Genomic DNA, 25687 nt, shown 5'->3' on the forward strand with positions numbered 1-25687 from the left:
TGGTCGACACAAGACGCGGAGCAGCGCCACGCGTGGAGAGGAACCCTCACCAAAGAAGCACACTGCCGTGGGATTCCTGCTGCAGTCCATTCAATACTAACAGCACGACAGGCGCCATGGCAGCACTATCTGGGGGAGAGATGTGCATCAAGTACCTGATGTTCGCCTTCAACCTCATCTTCTGGGTGAGTGCGTTAGGTTTGTTGCTGGCGTGCAATGCGGGGGGGAGGGGCGTCCTTCGCGTTGGCGGCCGTGCGTGAGCGGCTTACTACGGTAGGGACGTCCCGTTGAAATGCGCGAACGGTGCCGGACTGTCACCGAAGGACGAGTTCATACACTGTTTTTTTTGTTTTTTGTTTTTTTTAACATCACCGGACCGCCACTAGCAGCCCAGTCCCAGTGCGTGTGGAGGCTCCCCGGGCTGCTGATAAGCCTCCCCGGTGGCCGAGTGACCCACTTCCGCAACACAACTAAGCACACACACACCCACACTACCTAAATGCACCACGGTGGACACTCACGGTGGAAAATGTAAACAACATTTTCACGGATTTATTTACCGTGTGTGTGTTTGTGAGCTACTCAGAGTTATTATTAGATGTGGGTGGATCGATACTAGCATCGACGCCGATGCTAGTATCGGATTGAGACCCGCGCGATGAGATCATTGTGTGATTTTTAATCGAAGTGAAGTAAATTATATATTATATAGCGCTTTTCTCTAGTGACTCAAAGCGTAGTTAAACCCAATATCCAAGTTACATTTAAACCAGGGTGGGTGGCACTGGGAGCAGGTGGGTTTTGATTGATTGATTGAGACTTTTATTAGTAGGTTGCACAGTGAAGTACATATTCCGTACAATTGACCACGAAATGGTAACTTGTTTAAGTCGGGGTAAAGTGTCTTGCCCAGGGGCGCCGCTAGGGATTTTGGGCCCCTGAAAAGAATCTTTACAGGGCCCCCAACACAGTGTCATTATTTTTTCTGTATTATAATTTCATCATCATTAGGGGCCTCTCTGAGCCCCCCTCCATCATGGGCCCCTAGAATCCGTCTCCTTTACCCCCCCTTTTCGGCGCCCCTGGTCTTGCCCAAGGACACAACGGCAGTGACTAGGATGGCGGAAGCAGGGATCAAACCTGGAACCCTTAAGTTGCTGGCACGGCCACTCTACCAACCGTAATGTCACATTACCAATATTGCATTTACATATTCATATATAATTCTAACTTAATTAGGTTCTTTTTCTTTTTCCCAAACACCCATTTTTGTTGACGTGCTGTTCATATCGTCACATTACTAATATTGCATTTACATATTCATATATAATTCTAACTGTTTTGGGGGGCTGTCAAACTTAGCGCGTTAACGCATTTGATTAATCACCAAAAATACACTATATTGCCAAAAGTATTTTTTATTACAATATGATGTGGGTCCACCTTTTGCAGCTATTACAGCTTCAACTCTTCTGGGAAGGCTGTCCACAAGGTTGCGAAGTGTGTTTATAGGAATTTTTGACCATTCTTCCAAAAGCGCATTGGTGAGGTCACACACTGATGTTGGTCGTGAAGGCCTGGCTTTCAGTCTCCGTTCTAATTCATCACAAAGGTGTTATATCGGGTTCAGGTCAGGACTCTGTGCAGGCCAGTCAAGTTCATCCACACCAGACTCTGTCATCCACATCTTTATGGACCTTACTTTGTGCACTGGCGCACAGTCATGTTGGAAGAGGAAGGGGCCCGCTGCAGGAGTTGGGCTTGGGCCCTTAGTTCCAGTGGAAGGAAATTTGAATGCTCCAGGATACCAAAACATTTTGGACAATTCCATGCTCCCAACCTTGTGGGAACAGTTTGGAGCGGGCCCCTTCCTCTTCCAACATGACTGTGCAACAGTGCACAAAGCAAGGTCCATAAAGACATGGATGACAGAGTCTGGTGTGGATGAACTTGACTGGCCTGCACAGAGTCCTGACCTGAACCCGATAGAACACCTTTGGGATGAATTAGAACGGAGACTGAGAGCCAGGCCTTCTCGACCAACATCAGTGTGCGACCTCACCAATGCGCTTTTGGAAGAATGGTCGAAAATTCCTATAAACACACTCCGCAACCTTGTGGACAGCCTTCCCAGAAGAGTTGAAGCTGTAATAGCTGCAAAAGGTGGACCGATATCATATTGAACCCATAGGGTTCAATATGATGTCGGTCCAAATACTTTTGGCAATATAGTGTATTGCATTAATCATGTACACGCTTAGATGAATCATGTGACTTATTTTGACCGTACAACCTCATTTACCTTAACCCGGGGGTCGGCAACCCGCGGCTCTAGAGCCGCATGCGGCTCCTTAGCGCCGCCCTCGTGGCTTCCTGGAGCTTTTTCAAAAATATATGAAATGGTAAAAATATATTTTTAGTTTTAATATGATTTCTTTAGGAGGATAATCATTACACAAACCTTCCTAATTGTTAGAAATCCCGCTGTTTATATTAAACATCCTTCACTGATGAGAGTATCTGGCAAGCGCGGTTTTGTCCTTCTAACTTTGCCACTCCTTCTTTGTGTCATTTTGTCCACCAAAATTGTTATGTTATGCGTGGATGCACACAGGTGAACTTTGTTGATGTTATTGACTTGTGGGAGTGCTAATCAGGCATGGCTGCAAGCTAATCAATGCTAACATGCTATCAAGGCTAACTGTATGTACATATTGCATCATGACTCGTTTGTAGGTATATTTATGCTAATATAATTTCCTGCATTTCTGATAGTTGTTTGTGTGCCGTTATAGACCACACCAAACGTTACCCAGCTTTTAATGGTTTCATCGAGCCTATTTGGGTGATGTTCGGCGGGACAAATTAAAAGCTGAAAGTGGCCCGTGGTCCGCCAGTTGAATAGACCTGGCCTAAAACGTTTGTGTCTTATTTACAATAGATGCAATTACTCTACTATGATTACAGGGAAGAATGTTCTAGTGCCATATTGTAATCCCAGTGGACATTTTTGTCATTTTTTGTGCAAGTGAATAATCACCTGTGATTAATCATGATTATTCCAAAATGTGAATAATCTGATAAAAATATTAATTATTTGACAGCCCTAGTTTTTTTCTTTATTTTGCTCAAAACAATGTATATGTAATAAATTAGGAAACAATTAATTATTTTAGTTATTTTTTCTACATTTTTAAATTCAAGTAAAAAGAAAAATCATAAAATTATTGGCTGATCCTGCGAAATTTGATTAAAAAGAATCGATATCAGGAATACCTAGAATTACTTGATATCAAAATCGATTCCAAAATTTGCAGTATCGCCCACCCCTACTGGTTATAACCATATATATGGCTTTAGTCCCATGCAGGCTATTTATAACCCACCAAGCTTGAGGGGTGTGTTCTACTGTGTTTGTTTATCATTTGTGTATAACAGTGGCCTGTGTGGCTTCACTAGGACGTTTTGACCTTTAATGGTGTTTCTAACTTTTGCAGCTATAGTTAGAAATGAGCACAACAATGCATTCCCAAGGGGAAGACATGCATTGTGTGTGTGTATGTGTGTGTATGTGTGTGTGTAAGAAGAAATGCACTCTTGAAAATAAATAATGCTTAAGTATATACTAGATTAAAAAATGTGCACCATCGCCTCAATGTTGGGTACTCCTGCACATAAAGGTGAGGAAAATTTTTTTTTTTTTGATGCATCACAATTGGAATGTGGATGATTCTGACTCAATGGACAAAGTATCGAATATTTATGTAATGTTAAATAAAGTAATACAGACCGTTATTTGGAACAAACTACCACACAGGCTCTTCAATCCACAACGATATTTTAAGTTAACTACGATGAGTATGTTCGTTGTGTATGATATGTATTTTATTGGACTTTATTCTAGCTGCTGTGAAAATTGTTAATTCTTCGGGGAGGTGGCCTTACAAGACTTTAGGGTCTTCTTAACTTTTCCCACACTCTGGTTTTGCTTGACGTTGTATCCCAGCAGGCACAAGACATTGAAACAACGTTGAGAACTTGTTGAATTAGGTCCTGACGTTGAGCAACTCAAACATAACGTTGATACAACATGCTTTTTGACGACGTTTAATCAATGTCAGGTTCTTATGTTTATTTGACCATTGAATTTTGGTGATATATCAACCAATTTTCTTCAACACAAATACAACATACTTTTTTATGAAATATATTTAATGTCTAGTTGTGACGTTGATTTGACCATTGAATTTTGGTCATTTTCCAACCAACAACAACATTGATCCAATGTTAGACATCAACGTTGTCTCAATTTACAAATACAGCTATTTGGCAACGTTGTTTCAAAGTCACTTTTAAAAGACATGTATGTATGATCAACGTTGTATCAATGTCTTGTGCCTGTTGGGACAATAATTGTGGTTTTTGTGTGTAAAAATTAACAAAAGCAAACCCCAAAAGGATAATACTAAAATAAAACGACTATTATAGAGCGCACCTGGATATAATCGACACCCACAACATTTTAGAATATATATATTTTTTCCATATACAAGCCACACCGGAGTATAAGCCACATATATATTTGGTGTAAAATGTGTTATTTATACAAACATATTTTGTAAATGTTTATTTACATACCAAAACTGTATACAGTATGTAACATGACAGTAAAACGGATGATCAAACAAAACAGAAGTCATTGTAGCTGCATAAGCTAGCTCTCCAATCAGCTTAACAGACTCAATAACTCCACGGCGACGTTTTGGTGAATTTACCGAGGAAGTTGTGAAACTGACACAATACAAAAAGAATGCCATTGTAAGTTAATAATACTAACACAGATACTTGTAGACATGTTAGCATATTAGCTAATGCTAATGACGATAGCTTAATTACATCACGATAGCGCAGACAAACATGCATGAAAACACTCCTACAGACATCACACAAGAGACGGTTTAGCAAGGATGAATAGTTTTAGTCAAATTGTGAAACTTGCAAACGTTGCTTGGATTGACAAATAAAGGATCCTCTCGAGCAGAAACGCTATGGACAGTTTTACTTTTGGTTTAAGGCAAAACAGGACATACACATTTTCAACCTGCAGCACCTACAGTGAGCAAACTCGGCCAAAAGATGGCGCCATAACACAAACAAGAAGACACGATTCCAATCCTCTGTTTGGGTTTAAATTAAAACTATTGAACACAAAGTATTACGGCAATTAGCGGGGGAAAAAATCCATAATTTAGCCACACCGTTTTATAAGCCGCAGGATTCAAACTGTAGGAAAAAAGTAGCGGCCTGTAGTCCGGAATTTACAATACTCATGTAGTGTATAAGGAAGTGATGACAGCGAGTCAAAGCAAAACATTTCCTTAAAACCACCAAAAAGAAGTTAGCCACTCATTTAGAAAAATGAGAAAATAAAATTGTTTACTTACTCACCTATAACTCTGATGACATGTGTATTGCTTTCCTACCACGCAATTACCATTTCCGCTTATATGGTCATCATCACAACTTTCCTCATTGCCATCACAGGTACATTTCTGTAAAGAGCACAAAAGCCAAATAAAGAGCCTCTGTATATCAGTGGAATACAGTATTCTTTGCATTTGTTAAATAAACACCCTAAAACCCACACAATGTAGGCCAAGATACTGTAAGCTAAGAAGTTAAGCAGATTAATTGTAATCATTATTTTTTCTTTTAGCAGTGCCCCTAATCCTCCTCTGCAATGTGTTTTAATATGTCATAGTATACTCTCAATGTAGGCTGCAAATGGACAACTCCTATATTCGACTTGGAGCCCGGGGGCTAAATCCGGCCTGGGAATGACACCATATACCGGCCCCCCCGAGATCTGTTCAAAACTTTGGAGAGAAACACTTTTGCAGCAAATTCTTACACACAGTAGAGTGCTCCTGTTGTATAGAGGAACTTGGACCACTGTAAACACTTTGGCAGATCCTTGCACTGACATTTTAACCTTGCTAGTAAACGTAGAACACTGGGGTCCAAACTTGTGATTTACAAAACGTTCCTCAAAGCACCTCTTTAAGTCCTCTCCATTTTTGCAATCACACGTTTTTTTGTAATGTGATTTATGTAACTAAGGTGTTGCTGTAACTTGTTTATTTCAGATGCAGTCAGTAGTTGTTAGACTTCTTTAGTTATATTAGTAGTTGTTAAAGCAGGTCTGGGGCAATCATTTTGACTCGGGGGGCCAAATTTAGAGAAAAAATGTGTCTGGGGGCCGGTATATCTATTTTTAGGAACACTAATACAAAACCTCACGATAATGTCTGATTGAATGCTAAAAATGTTTTGACAGACCACCTTAAAAAACGGAATTTAATTTTACTTCTTTTTACTGAACAAGACACCCAGAATGTACAAACCCCGTTTCCATATGAGTTGGGAAATTGTGTTAAAAATAAATATAAACGGAATACAATGATTTGCAAATCCGTTTCAACCCATATTCAGTTGAATGCACTACAAAGACAAGATATTTGATGTTCAAACTCATAAACTTTATTTTTTTTTCCGCAAATTATAATTAACTTAGAATTTCATGGCTGCAACACGTGTCAAAGTAGTTGGGAAAGGGCATGTTCACCACTGTGTTACATGGCCTTTCCTTTTAACAACACTCAGTAAACGTTTGGGAACTGAGGAGACACATTTTTTAAGCTTCTCAGGTGAAATTCTTTCCCATTCTTGCTTGATGTACAGCTTAAGTTGTTCAACAGTCCGGGGGTCTCCGTTGTGGTATTTTAGGCTTCATAATGCGCCACACATTTTCAATGGGAGACAGGTTTGGACTACAGGCAGGCCAGTCTAGTATCCGCACTCTTTTACTATGAAGCCACACTGTTATAACACATGGCTTGGCATTGTCTTGCTGAAATAAGCAGGGGCGTCCATGGTAACGTTGCTTGGATGGCAACATATGTTGCTCCAAAACCTGTATGTACCTTTCAGCATTAATGGCGCCTTCACAGATGTGTAAGTTACCCATGTCTTGGGCACTAATACACCCCCATACCATCACAGATGCTGGCTTTTCAACTTTGCGCCTATAACAATCCGGATGGTCCTTTTCCTCTTTGGTCCGGAGGACACGACGTCCACAGTTTCCAAAAACAATTGGAAATGTGGACTCGTCAGACCACAGAACACTTTTCCACTTTGTATCAGTCCATCTTAGATGAGCTCAGGCCCAGCGAAGCCGACGGCGTTTCTGGGTGTTGTTGATAAACGGTTTTCGCCTTGCATAGGAGAGTTTTAACTTGCACTTACAGATGTAGCGACCAACTGTAGTTACTGACAGTGGGTTTCTGAAGTGTTCCTGAGCCCATGTGGTGATATCCTTTACACACGGATGTCGCTTGTTGATGCAGTACAGCCTGAGGGATCGAAGGTCACGGGATAAGCTGCTTACGTGCAGTGATTTCTCCAGATTCTCTGAACCCTTTGATGATATTACGGACCGTAGATAGTGAAATCCCTAAATTCCTTGCAATAGCTGCTTGAGAAAGATTTTTCTTAAACTGTTCAACAATTTGCTCACGCATTTGTTGACAAAGTGGTGTACCTCACCCCATCCTTGTTTGTGAACGACTGAGCATTTCATGGAATCTACTTTTATACCCAATCATGGCACCCACCTGTTCCCAATTTGCCTGTTCACCTGTGGGATGTTCCAAATAAGTGTTTGATGAGCATTCTTCAACTTTATCAGTATTTATTGCCACCTTTCCCAACTTCTTTGTCACGTGTTGCGGCCATCAAATTCCAAAGTTAATGATTATTTGCAAAAAAAAATGTTTATCAGTTTGAACATCAAATATGTTGTCTTTGTAGCATATTCAACTGAATATGGGTTGAAAATGATTTGCAAATCATTGTATTCCGTCTATATTTACATCCAACACAATTTCCCAACTCCTATGGAAACTGGGTTTGTACATGAAAATAAAGAATGTGGGATGTACGATTTTCTATGAACGATAAAAGACGGAATATTAACAACATATGAACGTCACACCCCCTCTTGATCGACATATTTTACCACAAAGCGAAACGCAACAAAAATGCTACAAACCCAGCGAAATATGAACGTGAAGGGTAAAAAAAAACCCACCTACAATCTGATTTATCTGATACATCACTAAGCTTTAGAACTTTGTTGTAAAAATCTCTTTCCGTGTCTGTCCCTGACACCCGCATTTCAAGCTCCGGAAACACTCTGTGGAAACACTCCCCACCCACACTGCTTGGTGCCTCGTCTGAGCTGCTGTGACTTAGATTACCATAGTAACTAATTAGATTACCATAGTAACTAATTAGATGACCATAGTAACTAGTACATCATGCAAAAGTGCAAAATCCAACCATTTAAATACTTTGTTTAGTTCAAGACTTACGGTAATTTGAAAACATCACTGCACATCATAATGGCAGCTACAGTTTTCATCTTAAAAATATAAAAAAAATATTTGGGAATGTCCGGCGGGCCAGAGTGAAAAGCTTAATGCGGCCCCTGGGCCTTGATTTGACACCTTTAAGCAGAATAGAATGCCTTTGAAATCACCAACTTTGGACTCTGTTCTGCTTAAAGAGATACATACACAATGAGCTCACCCTGCTTGTTATTTATTACTCTCACACACATGTTTTATTATTAATGCTGTCATAAAGTGCCAGCCTGTAGAGAGAGTAAAGGAGGAGAATGTGTGTGCGCTAGGCACACACGTCAAGTTAACTTTCAGTTTCGATTACTGCGAAGTCGTTGCAACCTGTATGGACAAAAGCACGAGAAGACGGGCGACCATTTTAGAGAATGCTTTGACCTAGGGCTGGGCGATATGGCCTTTTTTTAATATCTCGATATTTTTAGGCCATATCGCGATACACCATATATATCTCGATATTTTGCCTTAGCCTTGAATGAACACTTGATGCATATAATCACACCAGTATGATGATTCTATGTGTCTATATTAAAACATTCTTCTTCATACTGCATTAATATATGCTCATTTTAAACTTTCATGCAGAGAGGGAAATCACAACTAAGTCAATTTACCAAAACTGTATTTATTAAACAGTTATTAAGCAGTGGCACAAACATTCATGTCATTTCCAAAACAGAAAGTGCAAAATTATCAGACATTTTAAAACAAGCTATTAGTGCACTTTTGTGCATGATGTCTCTAAGATGACAAATCAAAACAACACTAAATTAAAGTGCACTTTTTATACAGAACGCCACTACAATAGTTTAAAACAAATAAAGTGCACTTTTGTATATGATGTCACACAAGATATTTCAATAAGTGTCAAATAAAAATTAGCTGCTTAATAGGAAATCAAATTGTGTACGTCCTTCGCTATGTGGTAATTTCCTGCGGTCGTTATCTCTTTTGTTGTTGACAATTTTTTTCATACGGTGTTGATCTGGAAATGTTTGCCTCCGCATTTTGATGGTGTGGGCGTGTGGCACCGAACGGAGATGTTGACATGCGGAGTAAGCACTCTACATTCTCTAGCAGGTGACTTTTCAAATGATACTACATATTAGAAGTAATGCTACTTTTTGTAGCAAATGCTTTTTCCCCACACTTGACAAATTACTGTTGTCTGTTCGACATATTCCCACTTGAAGCCAAACCACCGCCAGACGATGGACCCCGTGCTGTTTTTCTTGGGAATTAATTCTTCTTTCATTTGTTACCAGATTCGCGCCTTCTTTATCTCGTATTACCACTAGCTTCACAGCTAACTTTAGCTATGCTGCTACCTCTCTGCTCCAAGAGGGCGTACACGTATGTGACGTGTGTAAGAAGGTGCGCTCGCTGTCTGTGAGAAGGACAGACAAGAAAGAGTGGGAAGAGCCTGCAGTGTAATGTCCGCAGCTAAAAGCAACTGCGTGAGAACGTATACTCGAATATCACGATATAGTCATTTTCTATATCGCACAGAGACAAACCCGCGATATATCGCGTATATCGATATATCGCCCAGCCCTACTTTGACCTTTAGATAGCTCGGTTCACTCTCGCTCAGCGCTGGTATTTCCATTGTTTGTACTTACTCCTGTTGTTAAACTTCCGTTCTAGTCATTTATCATCATTTTAGACAGCCTGGGGTGGAGGGTGGAGTCCTAATAATGTGTTCCTCAAGGTCACATTTTAGGTCCTCTCGTTTTCATTATTTTATTATTCCAACTGGTGGCGGTAGAGTTCAGTTCAAAGGAGACTCACATTTTTGCAGAAGGTCCTTAAAAAACTGGTGTGATGTGATAGATGATATTGGACTAACTGTTTTTCCAGCAAGTCCTTAAAAACAGCAGACTGCTCCTCTAAGTCTTAACAAAATAAATAGACCAAAATCGAATGTCAACTGTAGAGGATGCTGGTTCTCTGGAATATACTAAATTAGATTTATAGTAGGAGAAAAAATCTGTAGTTTTTGGGAAATGTGGCCCCCCAAAACAATTTTGTTGAATAGCCCTGTCCTGGATTCTCTTACATGACGTCATTTGGGCGACTTTGTAAGTGATACATTTGGTTGAACTAAACAACTTCGAAGGATCCACCTTATGTAGTTGGTTCCACCTTCACAGCATGCCTTTATGCTGCTGTAGTGGCTGCTGGTTGCAGGAGCTCTGCAATCTTGTGGCCTTGGTGGGTTTTTTTGCCTTTTAGTGTGAGGCCATTTCAGGACTGCACAAAAGGGGTGGTACTTTCATGAATTCTGCTGAGCCTTTTTTGTGAAATTTTGGATCTGCCTTGGGGAGCCTTTTGGCCATGTTTGCACCGGGGACCAGCTGCTGGCTCTCTGCCTCACCGCGTGGAGAGACCGGCGGCGAGATTAGCGTTGAGCGTCGGGATGGAGGAGCTTTACGGAGCTCTGGCTGAATGAGCATGTATCGGACACTTTGGTCTTTCTAGACACCTGCTGCTGTTTTGCACGCACCACCAATACTCCATCAGTGTTGACGCTAGGAATTTTCAAAATTTCATAAAAATAGGGTCCCACAGTAAATTTTTGGGGTCCCACTTTTTTGTAACCGTTTTGAAAACAAGTGACAAATGTATGCATTATCTTGTTATATCTCACATTCTATATTGTGTTTTCGAAAAAGGTTGTCATAAACCTTACTTAATTCATTAAAAAAGTAATACAAAAACCCCCACATTTTTATGCATATGTAAATGTATTCAGTTATAAACATTAATTCACTTTCTTCTTTCATTCATGGATCTAAACTTTACCGCTACCGGTATTTTCTTCTATATTTTTATTGTAATATTTTCAGAATGGGTTTGTTCTCTTTTTGGCCAAAGAAAACAATCAGAAGTTGTCTTAATTTCTTTGTTTTAATGCCATGATTTTAATAGTCCGGTCCGCGTGTGCACAGATTTTCCTCCATGCGGCCCCTGAGCTAAAATTAGTTTGCCACTCCTGTTCAAGACCGATTCACACTCATCCGCGCATAGGCCTAGGGCTAGTGGGCAGTCTAGGACGAAGTCCGCTCTCTTGGTTGCTTTGTTGGGTCTGTTCCTGTCTCTGGCGGGGGAGCACTGCAGAGGCCACTGTGGGGTACAGTGACCTGCTTAGTGGCCTTGTGGTTAGAGTGTCCGTAAGTCGTGAGTTCAAACCCCGACCGAGTTATACCAAAGACTATAAAAATGGAACCCATTACCTCCCTGCTTGGCACTCAGCATCAAGGGTTGGAATTGGGGGTTAAATCGCCAAAAAATTATTCCCGGGCGCGACCACCGCTGCCATACTTGCCAACCTTGAGACCTCCGATTTCGGGAGGTGGGGGAGGGGGTGGGCGTGGTCGGGGTGGGACGGGGGCGTGGTCGGGGGCGTGGCTAAAAGGGGAGGAGTATATTTACAGCTAGAATTCACCAAGTCAAGTATTTCATATATATATATATATATATATATATATATATATATATATATATATATATATATATATATATATAAGAAATACTAAATAATTACTTACTAAATAAGTCAAGTATTTCATATATATATATATATATATATATATATATATGTATTTTATTATATATATACATATATATATATATATATATATATATGTATTTTATTATATATATATATATATATATATATATATATATATATATATATATATATATATATAAAATAAATACTTGAATTTCAGTGTTCATTTATTTACACATATACACACACATAACACTCATCTACTCATTGTTGAGTTAAGGGTTGAATTGTCCATCCTTGTTTTATTCTCTGTCACTATTTTTCGAACCATGCTGAACACCCTCTCTGATGATGCATTGATGTGTGGCACGCACAAAAGTGCTTTCATCAAATGCACTAGATGGCAGTATTGTCCTGTTTAAGAGTGTCACAACATTGCTGTTTATGGCAGACGAACTGCTTTACGGTATACAAAAACGTGACTGCTGTTGTTGTGTGTTGTTGCCGCGCTGGGAGGACGTTAATGAAACTGCCTAACAATAAACCCACATAAGAAACCAAGAACTCGCCCTCCATCATTCTACAGTTATAACGTGATTGGGCAGGTAAGCTGTTTATATTGTCCATGAGGACCTGAGTCCGCCTGAATTTCGGGAGATTTTTGGGAGAAAATTTGTCCCGGGAGGTTTTCGGGAGAGGCGCTGAATTTCGGGAGTCTCCCGGAAAATCCGGGAGGGTTGGCAAGTATGACCGCTGCTGCTCACTGCTCCCTTCACCTCCCAGGGAGTGAACAAAGGGATGGGTCAAATGCAGAGGACAAATTTCACCACTCCTAGTGTGTGTGTGTGACGATCATTGGTACTTTAACTTTAACCTAAGTGGGTGTTGAAATTGTGGTTTTTTTCCGTTTTGTTGTTTATGCATGGTGCAGTCGCAATGTGCGCAATATTAATTATTTATTGCTAATTTTTTATATATCGTTGCGTTTTACTTTGTAGCTGGATGTAGAAATGGCGCCGCTGAAGAGGCAGCTGGTTGCATCAGCTCTGTCCTCATTAATGTCTTTTATGTCCTTTATGTTCTTTAATGTTTCCTTCTTGTTTTCATGTCTTTTTCCCTGATTTTTGTGGCCCTTTTGTATCCGCACTGCAATCACATAATTTCCCCATTGTGGGATGAATAAAGTCTGTCCTATCGTATCCTAAAAATAATTATTCAGGGGGAACAGAACAGAGTCTAACCCACCCCTGATTGACGGACTAATTGCTTATGGGGATGTGTTTCAATACTTAAACCAGACAGACAGACACAAGGAGAGTAAATACGCCACTTGGCAGCCATATAAGAAGACAGTAGGTGTCAGCATGTTCCAACAGAGGCCGCCTGTGTTGCTATCAGATGCCAACATACCTGGCTGAGTGCCTGTGAGAGTTGTAACACACAATCTGTGCAAATATGAGCATGGAACATTAAGAGCAAGGGAAATAGGCGGCAACCCTGACGTTCTTGCCACTCCCCAAGTGGAAAACTATGTTTCAGAAGGCGTGACATTTACAGAGCTTTCACTTTCAAAAGCGTCATTTTTGTTTGTTTGTGAGCTTACAGGACGACCGCGCTTCTTCAGGAATTTAAGGGCGGCCAACAAATTGTCGTCAGCATGACTGGGGGGATTAAGTGCATCAAATATCTCATGTTCATATTTAACTTGTTCTTCTGGGTAAGTGTACTTTGCTTTTCCGGTTGTGTGTGTGTGTGTGTGTGTGTGTGTGTGTGTGTGTGTGTGTGTGTGTGTGTGTGTGTGTGTGTGTGTGTGTGTGTGTGACAGAAAGGGGGGAGGGTTATTGTTGTGCGTCGCGCTGGAGAAAAGAAAGATGTTAAATAAAGTCAATACATGTGAGGATCTTCCAAGCCAAGTTCAACAGCCACTCAACGCTTTAAAGTGTGTGCCAGTGTGTGTGCGTACTCCTAACAAAATGGTGTCGTGCATGGATGACTGTCAAGTGGAGGAAATGCCGCAACGACATAAAATGGCACTATATTCACACCAGCAAGAGCTACAGTACTTCATCCAATACAAAAGTTGTATGGAATTGATGCCTTCAGAGCAGCATTACCAGAATTGTTACCATGGTTTGCTGTGGCGTAGACCTGCATTCTCCTGAGAGATGTTTCTCATAGTTACACAAATGTTCGCTCATTTTGTGCAGTTGTAGCTAACGTGAGTGTAGTGTGTCTTTTTCACGGTGCAGGCCATGCCTTGTACCCGACCGAGTGTGTGCAATTCATGTGAGCTAGCGTGGTGCTACGCCCCCCTCGGAAGAAAAACATATTTAGCACCCCTCACTCTCCGCCATGACAATAAATCAGACCTGAGCAAATTAAGGCCCTGGGGCCGCTGCGGCCCTTTAAATTTTTCAATCTGGCCCGCCGGACATTTCCAAATAATTTTTTTAGATGTTTAAGATGGAAACTGATGTGATGTTTTCAAATGACCGTAAGTCTTGAACTATACAAAGTATTTCAATGGTTGGAATCTGCGCTTTTGCATGATATACTAGTTACTATGGTAATCTAATTAGTTACTATGGTAATCTATGTCACAGCAGCTCAAACGAGGCACCAAGCAGCGTTTCCACAGAGTGTTTCCAGAGCCTGAAATGCGGGTGTCGTGGACAGACGCGGAAGGAGATTTTTACAACAAAGTTCTAAAGCTTAGTGATATATCAGATCATAGGTGGGGTTTTTCTTTTACCCTTCACGTTCATATTTCGCTGTGTTTGTTGCATTTTTGTTGTGTTTCGCTTGATTGTAAAATATGTCTATCGAGAGGGGGTGTGACGTTCATATGTTGTCAATATTCAGTGTTTTATAGTTCATAGTTAATACTGTAAATCTCACATTTTTCATTTTCATGTGCATTCTGGGTGTCTCATTCAGAAAAAAAAAAAAAATTCCGGTTTTGTATTAGTGTTCCTAAAAATAAGACCCAAGCACACATACTGTACAGCAGATTTTCACAGCTTACATATATATAGTGTATATATGTATGTAAGTATATATATATATATATATATATATATATATATATATATATATATATATATATATATATATATATATATATATATATATATATATATATATATACACACACACACACATATATATATATATGTGTATACGTATATATATATATATATATACACATATACGTATATATATATATATATATATATATATATATACATATACGTATATATATATATATATATATATATATATATATATATATATACGTATATATACATATATATATACACCAATATATATATATATATATATACGTGTATATATATATATATATATATATATATATATATATATACACATATATATACTATTATTAATTTTGTTTTAGTCTGTAACAGAAAATATTAAAAATAAATAATAAAGAAATGTAAAAAATACATACATAATTCTTATTTAAAGTATACCATTTTTTTGACCGACTTGAACCATTTTATACTAAAAAATAGAATAAACTTAATCAAGAATAATAAATTCAAAAGCACAATATATAAAACACTTTGACCTATAAAACAAAAAATTCATCAAACTATTTATACTGATTTAGTTTTTATCAAAATGAAGAAGTCGGGGATAATGGCTAGAACGAGCATGTTTTGTAGTGCACAGCTTTTCGAAGTGGGGTTTGAAGCCTAATACTGCATGATACTTTTAAAGCATGTCCCCCAGGATCACACATGCACCCCCTGGCATTGCACCGTAACCCCACGCCCCACACACCCTACCACCTGCCCCACAATTTGAGAACTGTGCTACCAGAACTGATATCCGGGTGTTTGTGTCTCATTCAGCTTGCAGGCACTGCTGTGTTCGCCATTGGTCTGTGGTTGAGATTAGACCCGAAGACCAAAGGCCTGTTTGAAGGATCAGACGCTCCATATGTGTTTTACACTGGTAAGAGGCTCAGCAGTGTTTTACTAAGGATTATTAGGTTGTGAGTGCATTGTTAATTAATATGCAGCGTGTTTTTGTATGTACATGTACTATTATGTTGCACTTGATGGCGATAGCGTTGGTAAAAGGAATTATGTTCTTTGTTGACAGTGGAATGTGTGCGAAGTGGCATATCGTCGTTGGTTACAGTACAATTACAGATACTAAAATATTAATACATGTCTTTGTTGATACGCCAAGCAGAAATAAAGGCCCAAGATGTGGCAACCATGTTAATTTTAGTAATTAGGGATGTCCTATCTAATGGCTACTGATCTGTTACATCTGATTTTCGAGAAAAAGTACTTGATCACAAGTCAGCTTAGTCTCCCGGCTGACAAGCGACTAGCAGCTAATTGTGTGTCTCCATACATAGTGTGGAGCTGCTTCTAAGCTAATAATAATCACCTTCATTACGGCAAATAAGCTCAATTTCTTACTATCTTAAGTAGGGCTGGCAAAATTAATGAGTTAACTCATGCGATTAATCACAAAATATTATGGCATTATTCAGTAACACACAATTTATTTTGACCGCACCGTACGATCAGTGATCAGATCAATGCATACGTCACTTCCAAAAATGAGTGAGGAGTCTCTGACTGGTGTGCTCGCTGACAAATTTCACTCCAAATTACAGCCTGAAAGAACTTTAGATAAAACTGTTACCAAGTTTTGTACAAATAAAAGACAGGCATTAAAGTAAAACATTTAAAAACATTCCTGTATGACATTCTGACAATAAAATTGCATTTGAGTACAAATATTAGGGTCTTTTTTAAAGCAAACTTCAATTATGCAAGCGAGTAATCACCTGTGATTAATCATAATTAATCCAAACATCAACGTGTAATCAAGCAGATTTGAAAAATATTATCTTAAGTATCATTATCATGTAACATTATCACTGGAGGACGAGGCTAAACATGTTACACACAGAGAGCAAGCCATGAGCAGGCATGCTAATAGCTAAGCTAACCGTTAGGATAGCTTTTAACAACATCAAGTGCCTTGTAAAGTTTCAAGGGTGTAGATCAGTGTTGTTCAACCACTGTGCCGCGGCACACTAGTGTGCCGTGAGATACAGTCTGGTGTGCCGTGGGAGATTATCTAATTTCACCTATTTGGGTTAAAAATCTTTTTTGCAAACCAGTAATTATAGTCTGCAAATGATGTGTTGTTGTTGAGTGTATATAAACAAAAGGTGAGTGCCCCTAAGAAAAGGCATTAAAGCGTAGGGAAGGCTATGCACTGAACTGGCTACAAAGTAAACAAAAACAGAATGCTGGACGACAGCACAGACTTACTGTGGAGCAAAGGCAATGTACATCCGAACATGACATGACAATCAACAATGTCCTCACAAAGACGGATACAAACAACTGTAATATTCTTGATTGCTAAAACAAAGTAGATGCGGGAAATATCGCTTAAAGGAAGACATGAAGCTGCTACAGGAAAATACCAAAAATAAAAAGAGAAAAAGCCACCAAAATAGGAGCGCAAGACAAGAACTAAAACACTACGCACAGGAAAACAGCAAAAACCTCAAAATAAGTCAGGGTGTGATGTGACAGGTTGTGACAGTACACCTACTTTGAGACAAGAGCTATAGTGATGCATGCTTGGTTATGCTTTAAAGTCATATCCAACAATTGCGACAACGACTTTTTACTGTCAACTGTTTTTTGTTTTTTAATGATTCCCGCTGGTGGTGTGCCTCCGCATTTTTTCAACGCAAAAAATGTGCCTTGGCTGAAAAAAGGTTGAAAAACACTGGTGTAGATAGAACCACGTTACAACAGAAAGTGCGCAGATACTAACAGGAAATTTTCACGTAGAGTAATAAGAGTTAGAGAGAGGATATTACAGGCCTGGACCGATATTTTCGATAAGTCAATTAACCGACGATAAATGAAAATTGAATTTGGTAAGTCTTCCAGCGTCGATCATTTTGCCATGTGCGTGTTTCAAGAGCATTCGGGCTTTTAGTCACTTTTCGCGGCATTTGTACCATAACAGAAAGAAAAGAAAGGGGTGAATTATCTTGTCCTCATTAAGTGTCTTTGGCTCTTTGTAAAGCGACGTGGCGGCCGCTGGCCGGCTACACTGCAAAAAGTCAGTGTTCAAAAACAAGGGAAAAAATATATAAAAATTAAGGGTATTTTACTTGAACTAAGCAAAATTATCTGCCAATAGAACAAGACTTTCCAAAACAAGTAAAATTAGAACCCAAAAATACCTTAAAATAAGTATATTCTCACTAATAACAAGTGCACTTTTCTTGGTAGAAAAAAAAAGAGAGACCTTTTTGCTCATTATGTTGAAAAAAATTCTTAAATTAAGTAAATGCTAGTGTTATTATCTTGACATAATGATATGCGCTCGGCATCATAATTGAAATTATTACTTTAAAAAAGTAGTTTTATACTTGTGAGTGTTGATGACACAGCTTTGCATCAGTTGATAATCTAGTTTCAAGCATGTTTTACTCAATATAGGTCATCAAATCTCAGCAACAAGCTGTAATATCTTACTGAGATCATTTAGGACCAAAACACTTAAAACAAGTAAAACACTAACATAAAATCTGCTTAGTGAGAAGAATTATCTTATCAGACAGAAAATAAGCAAATATCACCCTTATTTGAGATATTTCATCTTACTTAGATTTCAGTTTTTGCAGTGTAGCATCACACAGTGCAACTAGTTAGCATGTAGCAGCTAACATGGACAAAATGAACACACAACCAAATGCCACCGCACCAATGTGGCAATATTTCAGTTCAAACATTTGGAACAAGGTGAGCCAATTAAGACCGAGAAGCCAGTGTGCCGAATGTGCACGACTACAACAACGCACACTTGAAATACAAGCACTCGACAGTCCAAACTCACTTCGCATTGGGTGAAGAAGGCGACAGACAGGTCAGTGTAAACAAAACCGTGCAAAATAGTGTGCGCTAACAGACATACATCGCCAAAGACATGCTGCCATTTAACACTGTTATAAAACTAGCATTTTTAAAAGTGCTGTCATGTTGTCATGTCATGTCGGAATCTGCAAAACTTAATTTTAGTAGTTAATACATTTGTTTAAACTGCAGTGTTTATAACGTTAAAGTACCACTGATAGTCACACACACACTAGGTGTGGTGAAATTAACCTCTGCATTTGACCCATCACCTTGTTCCACCCCCTGGGAGGTGAGGGGAGCAGTGAGCAGCAGTGATTTAACCCCCAATTCCAACCCTTGATGCTGAGTGGTAATGGGAGGTAATGGGTAACATTTTTATAGTCTTTGGTATGACTCGGCCGGGGTATTGTTACTCTGCACTTTTGTAAGCAATGTACAACTTGACCTCTGCCTACATGTTCAATATTGAAGTGCAACTTTATTTGTCAATGCTTTATTTAGCTATTTTATTTATTGTTATGATTGTGTATATTTGAGCCCCCCCACACCCATCCCCTCCTTAAGATATATTTTTTAATTAATTAATTTTATTATATCAGTGCAAAATTTTGCTAACAGACAAAGTATGTTGTAATGTTAATATTTGTTTGTTCTGTTTAACTTGGAGATTTAAACCTTTTCATTTCGATTAAGTTGAAATACACAAGAAATACAAGTTTATTGCATTTGAAAGGAAATACCTGCATTATTATTATGTATTATCATTGAATCTATCCGTTGTGGTGAAGAAGGAGCTGAGCCAGAAGGCAAAGCTCTCGATTTACCGGTCGATCTACGTTTCCATCCTCACCTATCGTCATGAGCTTTGGGTCATGATCGAAAGGACAAGATCAAGGGTACAAGCGGCCGAAATGAGTTTCCTCCGCCGGGTAGCGGGGCTCTCCCTTAGAGATAGGGTGAGAAGCTCTGTTATCCGGGGGGAGCTCAAAGTAAAGCCGCTGCTCCTCCACATCGAGGGGAGCCAGATGAGGTGATTCGGGCATCTGGTCAGGATGCCACCCGAACGCCTCCCTCGGGAGGTGTTTCGGGCACGTCCGACCGGTAGGAGGCCACGGGGAAAACCCAGGACACGTTGGGAAGACTATGTCTCCCGGCTGGCCTGGGAACGCCTCGGGATCCCCCGGGAGGAGCTGGACGAAGTGGCAGGGGAGAGGGAAGTCTGGGCTTCCCTGCTTAGGCTGCTGCCCCCGCGACCTGACCTCGGATAAAGTTAAAAAGTTAAAGTACCAATGATTGTCACACACACACTAGGTGTGGCGAAATTATTCTCTGCATTTGACCCATCACCCTTGATCACCCCCTGGGAGGTGAGGGGAGCAGTGGGCAGCAGCGGTGGCCGCGCCCGGGAATCATTTTTGGTGATTGATAAGCGTAAGAAGATGGATGGATGGATGGATGGATCATTCAATCAATGGTTAATTTGGTCTCGTAAAATTAATGGCAGTAATATCGTTTATCGGCAATAACTTGTAGGTCAATATATCGTCAAGCAAAATTTGTTATCGGCCCAGGCCTTCCGTTGGTGTGTCAGCATTCTCGCAGTCATTACACAGTAGTAGAAGAGGGAGTATTCATCCACAAATTGGTGGTGTATCAGTTATACATTAGAGTGATTAGGTACATTTTTAGTTTCTCAAAATATTTTTTTATGTTAATGTTTACAAACTCGAGGTATAATTCCGTGGAAAGACAACCAAATGATTTAAATGAGTAGTAGATATTACTTTTTTGTTGTGTTCTTCTATTGTTCTGATTGGAACATCCCTATTAGAAATCAAATATGGTTCATATAAAAAGCTGCACATTGTATATTTTAAATTGCACAAATTGGGAATATTTTGGATTTAATGAGACAAACAACAGCATTTGTTTTTCCCAGGATACTGAACTGCAATAGACATAAGTTCCCTGAGACTGTAGGACAAAATAATAATGTTTGTTTATGTTTAGGTGTTTACATCCTGATTGGAGCTGGAGCACTGATGATGGTCGTGGGATTTCTTGGATGTTGTGGTGCCATCCAGGAGTCTCCCTGCATGCTGGGACTGGTATGTATCTACTCCATAGTGTCTTGTTAGCCTACTTTAGCGAATGTGGTACTGAAACCCCCAGGCCTGTCGGTTTTCATCAATGTTTACTCAAAAGAGGGCCAAGGCCAGCGAGCTGGCTTACGTGTTCCTATTGTTCACTTCCTGTGTGGCTCACTCCCGCCTCCGTCCGACTTTAATCGTCTTGTACTAAATCTCCAAGTAGGAAGGTTCTCGGTACCGTAAATTAGGTTCAGTTTCACTCAAACGACCTTCCTCGTTCATGCGTGCCATGCACACAAGCGTGTGCACGTGTCTGATGATTCTAACTCCCTTTTTTCTTCCTGTAGTTTTTCTTCTTCCTGCTTATAATCTTCGCCATTGAAGTCGCTGCTGGCATCTGGGGATTTTCCAACCAGAGCAAGGTAACACCCTGTGGTAAAGTCTGCACACATTCCAAGTTCTCATGCCACTAGAGCGAATTTGCCAAAATAAAAGGCAAAAGCTAAAATAAAAGATCAATGGGAATGTACTAATCATTTGTCTGCTGGTGTGGCAGGTGGTGGATGACATTACTACATTCTACATTCAGACCTACAACAACTACAAGACCACGGGTGATGAGCGTCTCAGGGAGACCCTGCGAGTGATTCAAACTGGCGTGAGTTTTATTCCAATACATTTAAATTTGGTACAAGTACTCCAAAGCAGGGGTGTCCAAACCCCGGCCCACAGGCCAAATGTGGCCCGCCGACATCTTAATTTTGTCCCGCGAGGCGACAGCATGAATTCATTTTCAATAAACAACCTGGCTGTGCATTCATATTAAATTTAAATACCAAGGGGTCTGACAGGTGGCAAATTCTCATCATCTTGTGTTCAATGTGAGAAACTAAGGTCAGTGACCATGATGTGTAATTGATCTACTTCACAAGCACAGCATGTACTTTTTATGACCCAATCCAAACAACCTGTCGTAGTCATGGTGCAGAAAAAATGAATCAACCAGCACCAAAAGTCAACACACATGGTCACACATACCACAACCTGCTCACAGAACTTTGTGGATATTATTAAAAAAAAAACGTCCCATCACCATAAAAAATTCTAAATTACACCCATTTAAATCCATTGCTAGGCATGCCGGGAAAGATGCAAAACACTCTCTCCACACTTATCTATGTTTTACTTTTAGCTGCTTGATATTTCTGATTGATTACAAAGTTTTAAAGAGGTTGTCACGGAAGAAAACAAGGTCGGAGTTTCACATACTCTTATTATTCAGTTATAATAATTGTTAATTATATATCCATTATTTTAATAAACACACACACGTGTGTGTGTGTATGTATATATATATATATATATATATATATATATATATATATATATATATATATATATATATATATATATATATTGTATGTATATACAGTATATATATAAACACAAATATATATGTACGTATACATATATATTTGTATATGTATACAAAGTGTTGCAGTCCTAATATGTACATATACATACACGCACATATATATGTATATACATATTTATCTGTATGTATATATATATTAATGTTCATGTATGTATATATATACACAGGTAAAAGCCGGTAAATTAGAATATTTTGAAAAACTTGATTTATTTCAGTAATTGCATTCAAAAGGTGTAACTTGTACATTATATTTATTCATTGCACACAGACTGATGCATTCAAATGTTTATTTCATTTAATTTTGATGATTTGAAGTGGCAACAAATGAAAATCCAAAATTCCGTGTGTCACAAAATTAGAATATTACTTAAGGCTAATACAAAAAAGGGATTTTTAGAAATGTTGGCCAACTGAAAAGTATGAAAATGAAAAATATGAGCATGTACAATACTCAATACTTGGTTGGAGCTCCTTTTGCCTCAATTACTGCGTTAATGCGGCGTGGCATGGAGTCGATGAGTTTCTGGCACTGCTCAGGTGTTATGAGAGCCCAGGTTGCTCTGATAGTGGCCTTCAACTCTTCTGCGTTTTTGGGTCTGGCATTCTGCATCTTCCTTTTCACAATACCCCACAGATTTTCTATGGGGCTAAGGTCAGGGGAGTTGGCGGGCCAATTTAGAACAGAAATACCATGGTCCGTAAACCAGGCACGGGTAGATTTTGCGCTGTGTGCAGGCGCCGAGTCCTGTTGGAACTTGAAATCTCCATCTCCATAGAGCAGGTCAGCAGCAGGAAGCATGAAGTGCTCTAAAACTTGCTGGTAGACGGCTGCGTTGACCCTGGATCTCAGGAAACAGAGTGGACCGACACCAGCAGATGACATGGCACCCCAAACCATCACTGATGGTGGAAACTTTACACTAGACTTCAGGCAACGTGGATCCTGTGCCTCTCCTGTCTTCCTCCAGACTCTGGGACCTTGATTTCCAAAGGAAATGCAAACCAAACCAACCCAAACCAAATATTCTAATTTACTGGCTTTTACCTGTATATATGCGTATGCTATCATATATATGTGTATATATATAATATATATAATATATATATATATTATATATATATATATATATGTATATATATATATATGTTTGGCCCGACTCATAAATGTGTTTAAAATGTGTCATACATAATTTTTTTTACTTTTAACACTCAAATCTCAAGATCAACTACAGGTCTATTTTTATGTATTTTTTTGTGTTGTTTTATGCCTTTTTTGTCGTAGAAAACAGTTTGTATGTCATACACGCAAAATATGCAATATTTTCCCCCCAAAAAATGTTCAAAGTGTGAAATTATTGGAGCCTTAAATAGGTTAATAATTCATTTAAATATTGATTTTGATTCATTATTATTTTTTGAGCAACAACAGTTTTAAAGAAAAAAACGTTGTGTTATTAGTGTTTATTGCATTATATTTATTGCAACTAGTTCTTGTTACGTTTCACCTGTATGCTCTATTATGCAATTGTTTAATATTTTTGTTTTGTCATAGTATTTTTTAGAATGTGCCGTGGGTCGTTAAAAATTAGCTTTGCGCCGCAAATAGACACCTCTGCACTAAACTTGTTTTCCCTGAAATAATTTTGCATTGTCATTCTAACCAAAATAAAGTTATAATACAAGCAAGAACTACAATCCTAATCAATCCAACATGTTGGTATAGCTCTATTGCTGAGAGATAATGACCTGGTGGAGCAGGAAGTCTCACAGCGGGGGGTCATCGATTTTCAAGAGGTCATGATCCACACTTCTAAGCTATAAATCCCAATACGACATAAGACATTTGATTTGTATGCATAGGGTGTAATAACTCGTGTTGCCTGGCAACACCACTGAGAAGACAGCATCAACAAATGAAATAAAATGAATATGCTTTTTTTCTATTTTATGGTCACAGCTGAGCTGTTGCGGTCCAACTGGCACGGTAATGAACGCTGCCGAAGACACCTGTCCTCGAGGAGAGCTGCTTGAGGAGCTGATTACCAAGGTATGATCAGAACGGTGTGCTTCAAATCATGAGATCCACAGTGAAAAGATTGAACACTTGCTTAGTATGCTTTAACACTGCGAGAGATTGGCATAATTACATGTCAAAACACATAATGATGGTGTATGTTGGTTGTCACACACATTCCTCCAGCCTTCTCGCCACGGTTTCTATGGCAACAATGGTTTTACTGGAACGTGTATTCCGCCTGTTTGTGTCCCGTGTGTCACCATTGGCTGGGAAAAAGCTGAAATAAGTGTATTTGTGTGTGCTGCAGAGCTGCCCTGACGCCATTGATGAGGTGTTCAACTCTAAACTGCACATCATAGGAGGAGTGGGCATCACTATCGGGGTCGTTATGGTAACGCTTCACGGATTGTTGACATAACTCAAATGGGGAGGTATGCAACTCATTCGATATCTCTTGCAGGTGTTTGGGATGATCTTTAGCATGCTCCTGTGCTGCGCCATCAGGAGGTCTCGGGAGGTGGTGTGACACCCGCTAAGAACGCATCAAGGAGGCCTCGTTAATGTTGCATGATGTCATTCCTAAAGTCACATGGCTCCCCACTGCCAATAGAATCACTGCTTGCTTGTTCAAGAGGGTCTGTGTGGTTGTCAGGCCCAGCTATAAAATGGTGCCACCTATGCCTCAGTGAGAATGTGAGCGAGAAATGTATCACTTTAAAGAGAACTTGCTCTTTTTGGGAATTTGGCCTATTGTTCACAACCATTATGTTAGACAAGAACACATATGTTTTTCTTTTAATGCTAGCAAAAGTCAGCTAACAATGACCATAATAATTTATTCGGCCTATATAGCGCTGTAAAAAACTTCCATCATCGTTTTATATACACACTATAAGTACAAATGTCATTTATAATTCCTTGTAATATTTATGTATTTTGCTTATTTTAAGCATACATTAGCAGCATACTAAGCATCATGTAGCAGTATTGCTAAGTACTGAACAAAATTTACAAACTTTGAGCATGATAAAACTATAACTTACTGAACAATGTCTGCTCTCACTGGGATGCACACTGATGTGACGTTTATAGATTCCCGTTTGAATGAAGAATTAATCGTAATCCTCAAAAAGGGATTAAAAAAAAAAGGGCCGCGAACAAGCGTCATTTCCTGTCTTTCTCGCCATCTCGCCAAGTTTGACTCAGATTT

The 25687-nt window shown here is 39.3% G+C and overlaps 1 protein-coding gene across 2 annotated transcripts; it reads left to right on the forward strand.

The window, feature by feature from the left end:
- Positions 1–25661, forward strand: cd9a (CD9 molecule a). 2 transcript variants are annotated; one of them, XM_061925022.2, is made up of 8 exons: positions 1–185; positions 15876–15978; positions 20946–21043; positions 21373–21447; positions 21582–21683; positions 24418–24507; positions 24785–24868; positions 24938–25661. In XM_061925022.2, exons 1-8 carry the CDS (start codon positions 117–119, stop codon positions 25001–25003), a joined length of 687 nt encoding a protein of 228 aa, XP_061781006.1. In that variant the 5' UTR covers positions 1–116; the 3' UTR covers positions 25004–25661. The 2 variants fall into 2 exon arrangements, with proteins under 2 accessions (XP_061781006.1, XP_061781007.1); XM_061925023.2 differs by lacking the exon at positions 1–185 and adding an exon at positions 13453–13714.
- Positions 25662–25687: the final 26 nt, after the last annotated feature.

Source organism: Nerophis lumbriciformis, linkage group LG29, assembly GCF_033978685.3.
Source record: "Nerophis lumbriciformis linkage group LG29, RoL_Nlum_v2.1, whole genome shotgun sequence".
NCBI lineage: Eukaryota > Metazoa > Chordata > Actinopteri > Syngnathiformes > Syngnathidae > Nerophis > Nerophis lumbriciformis.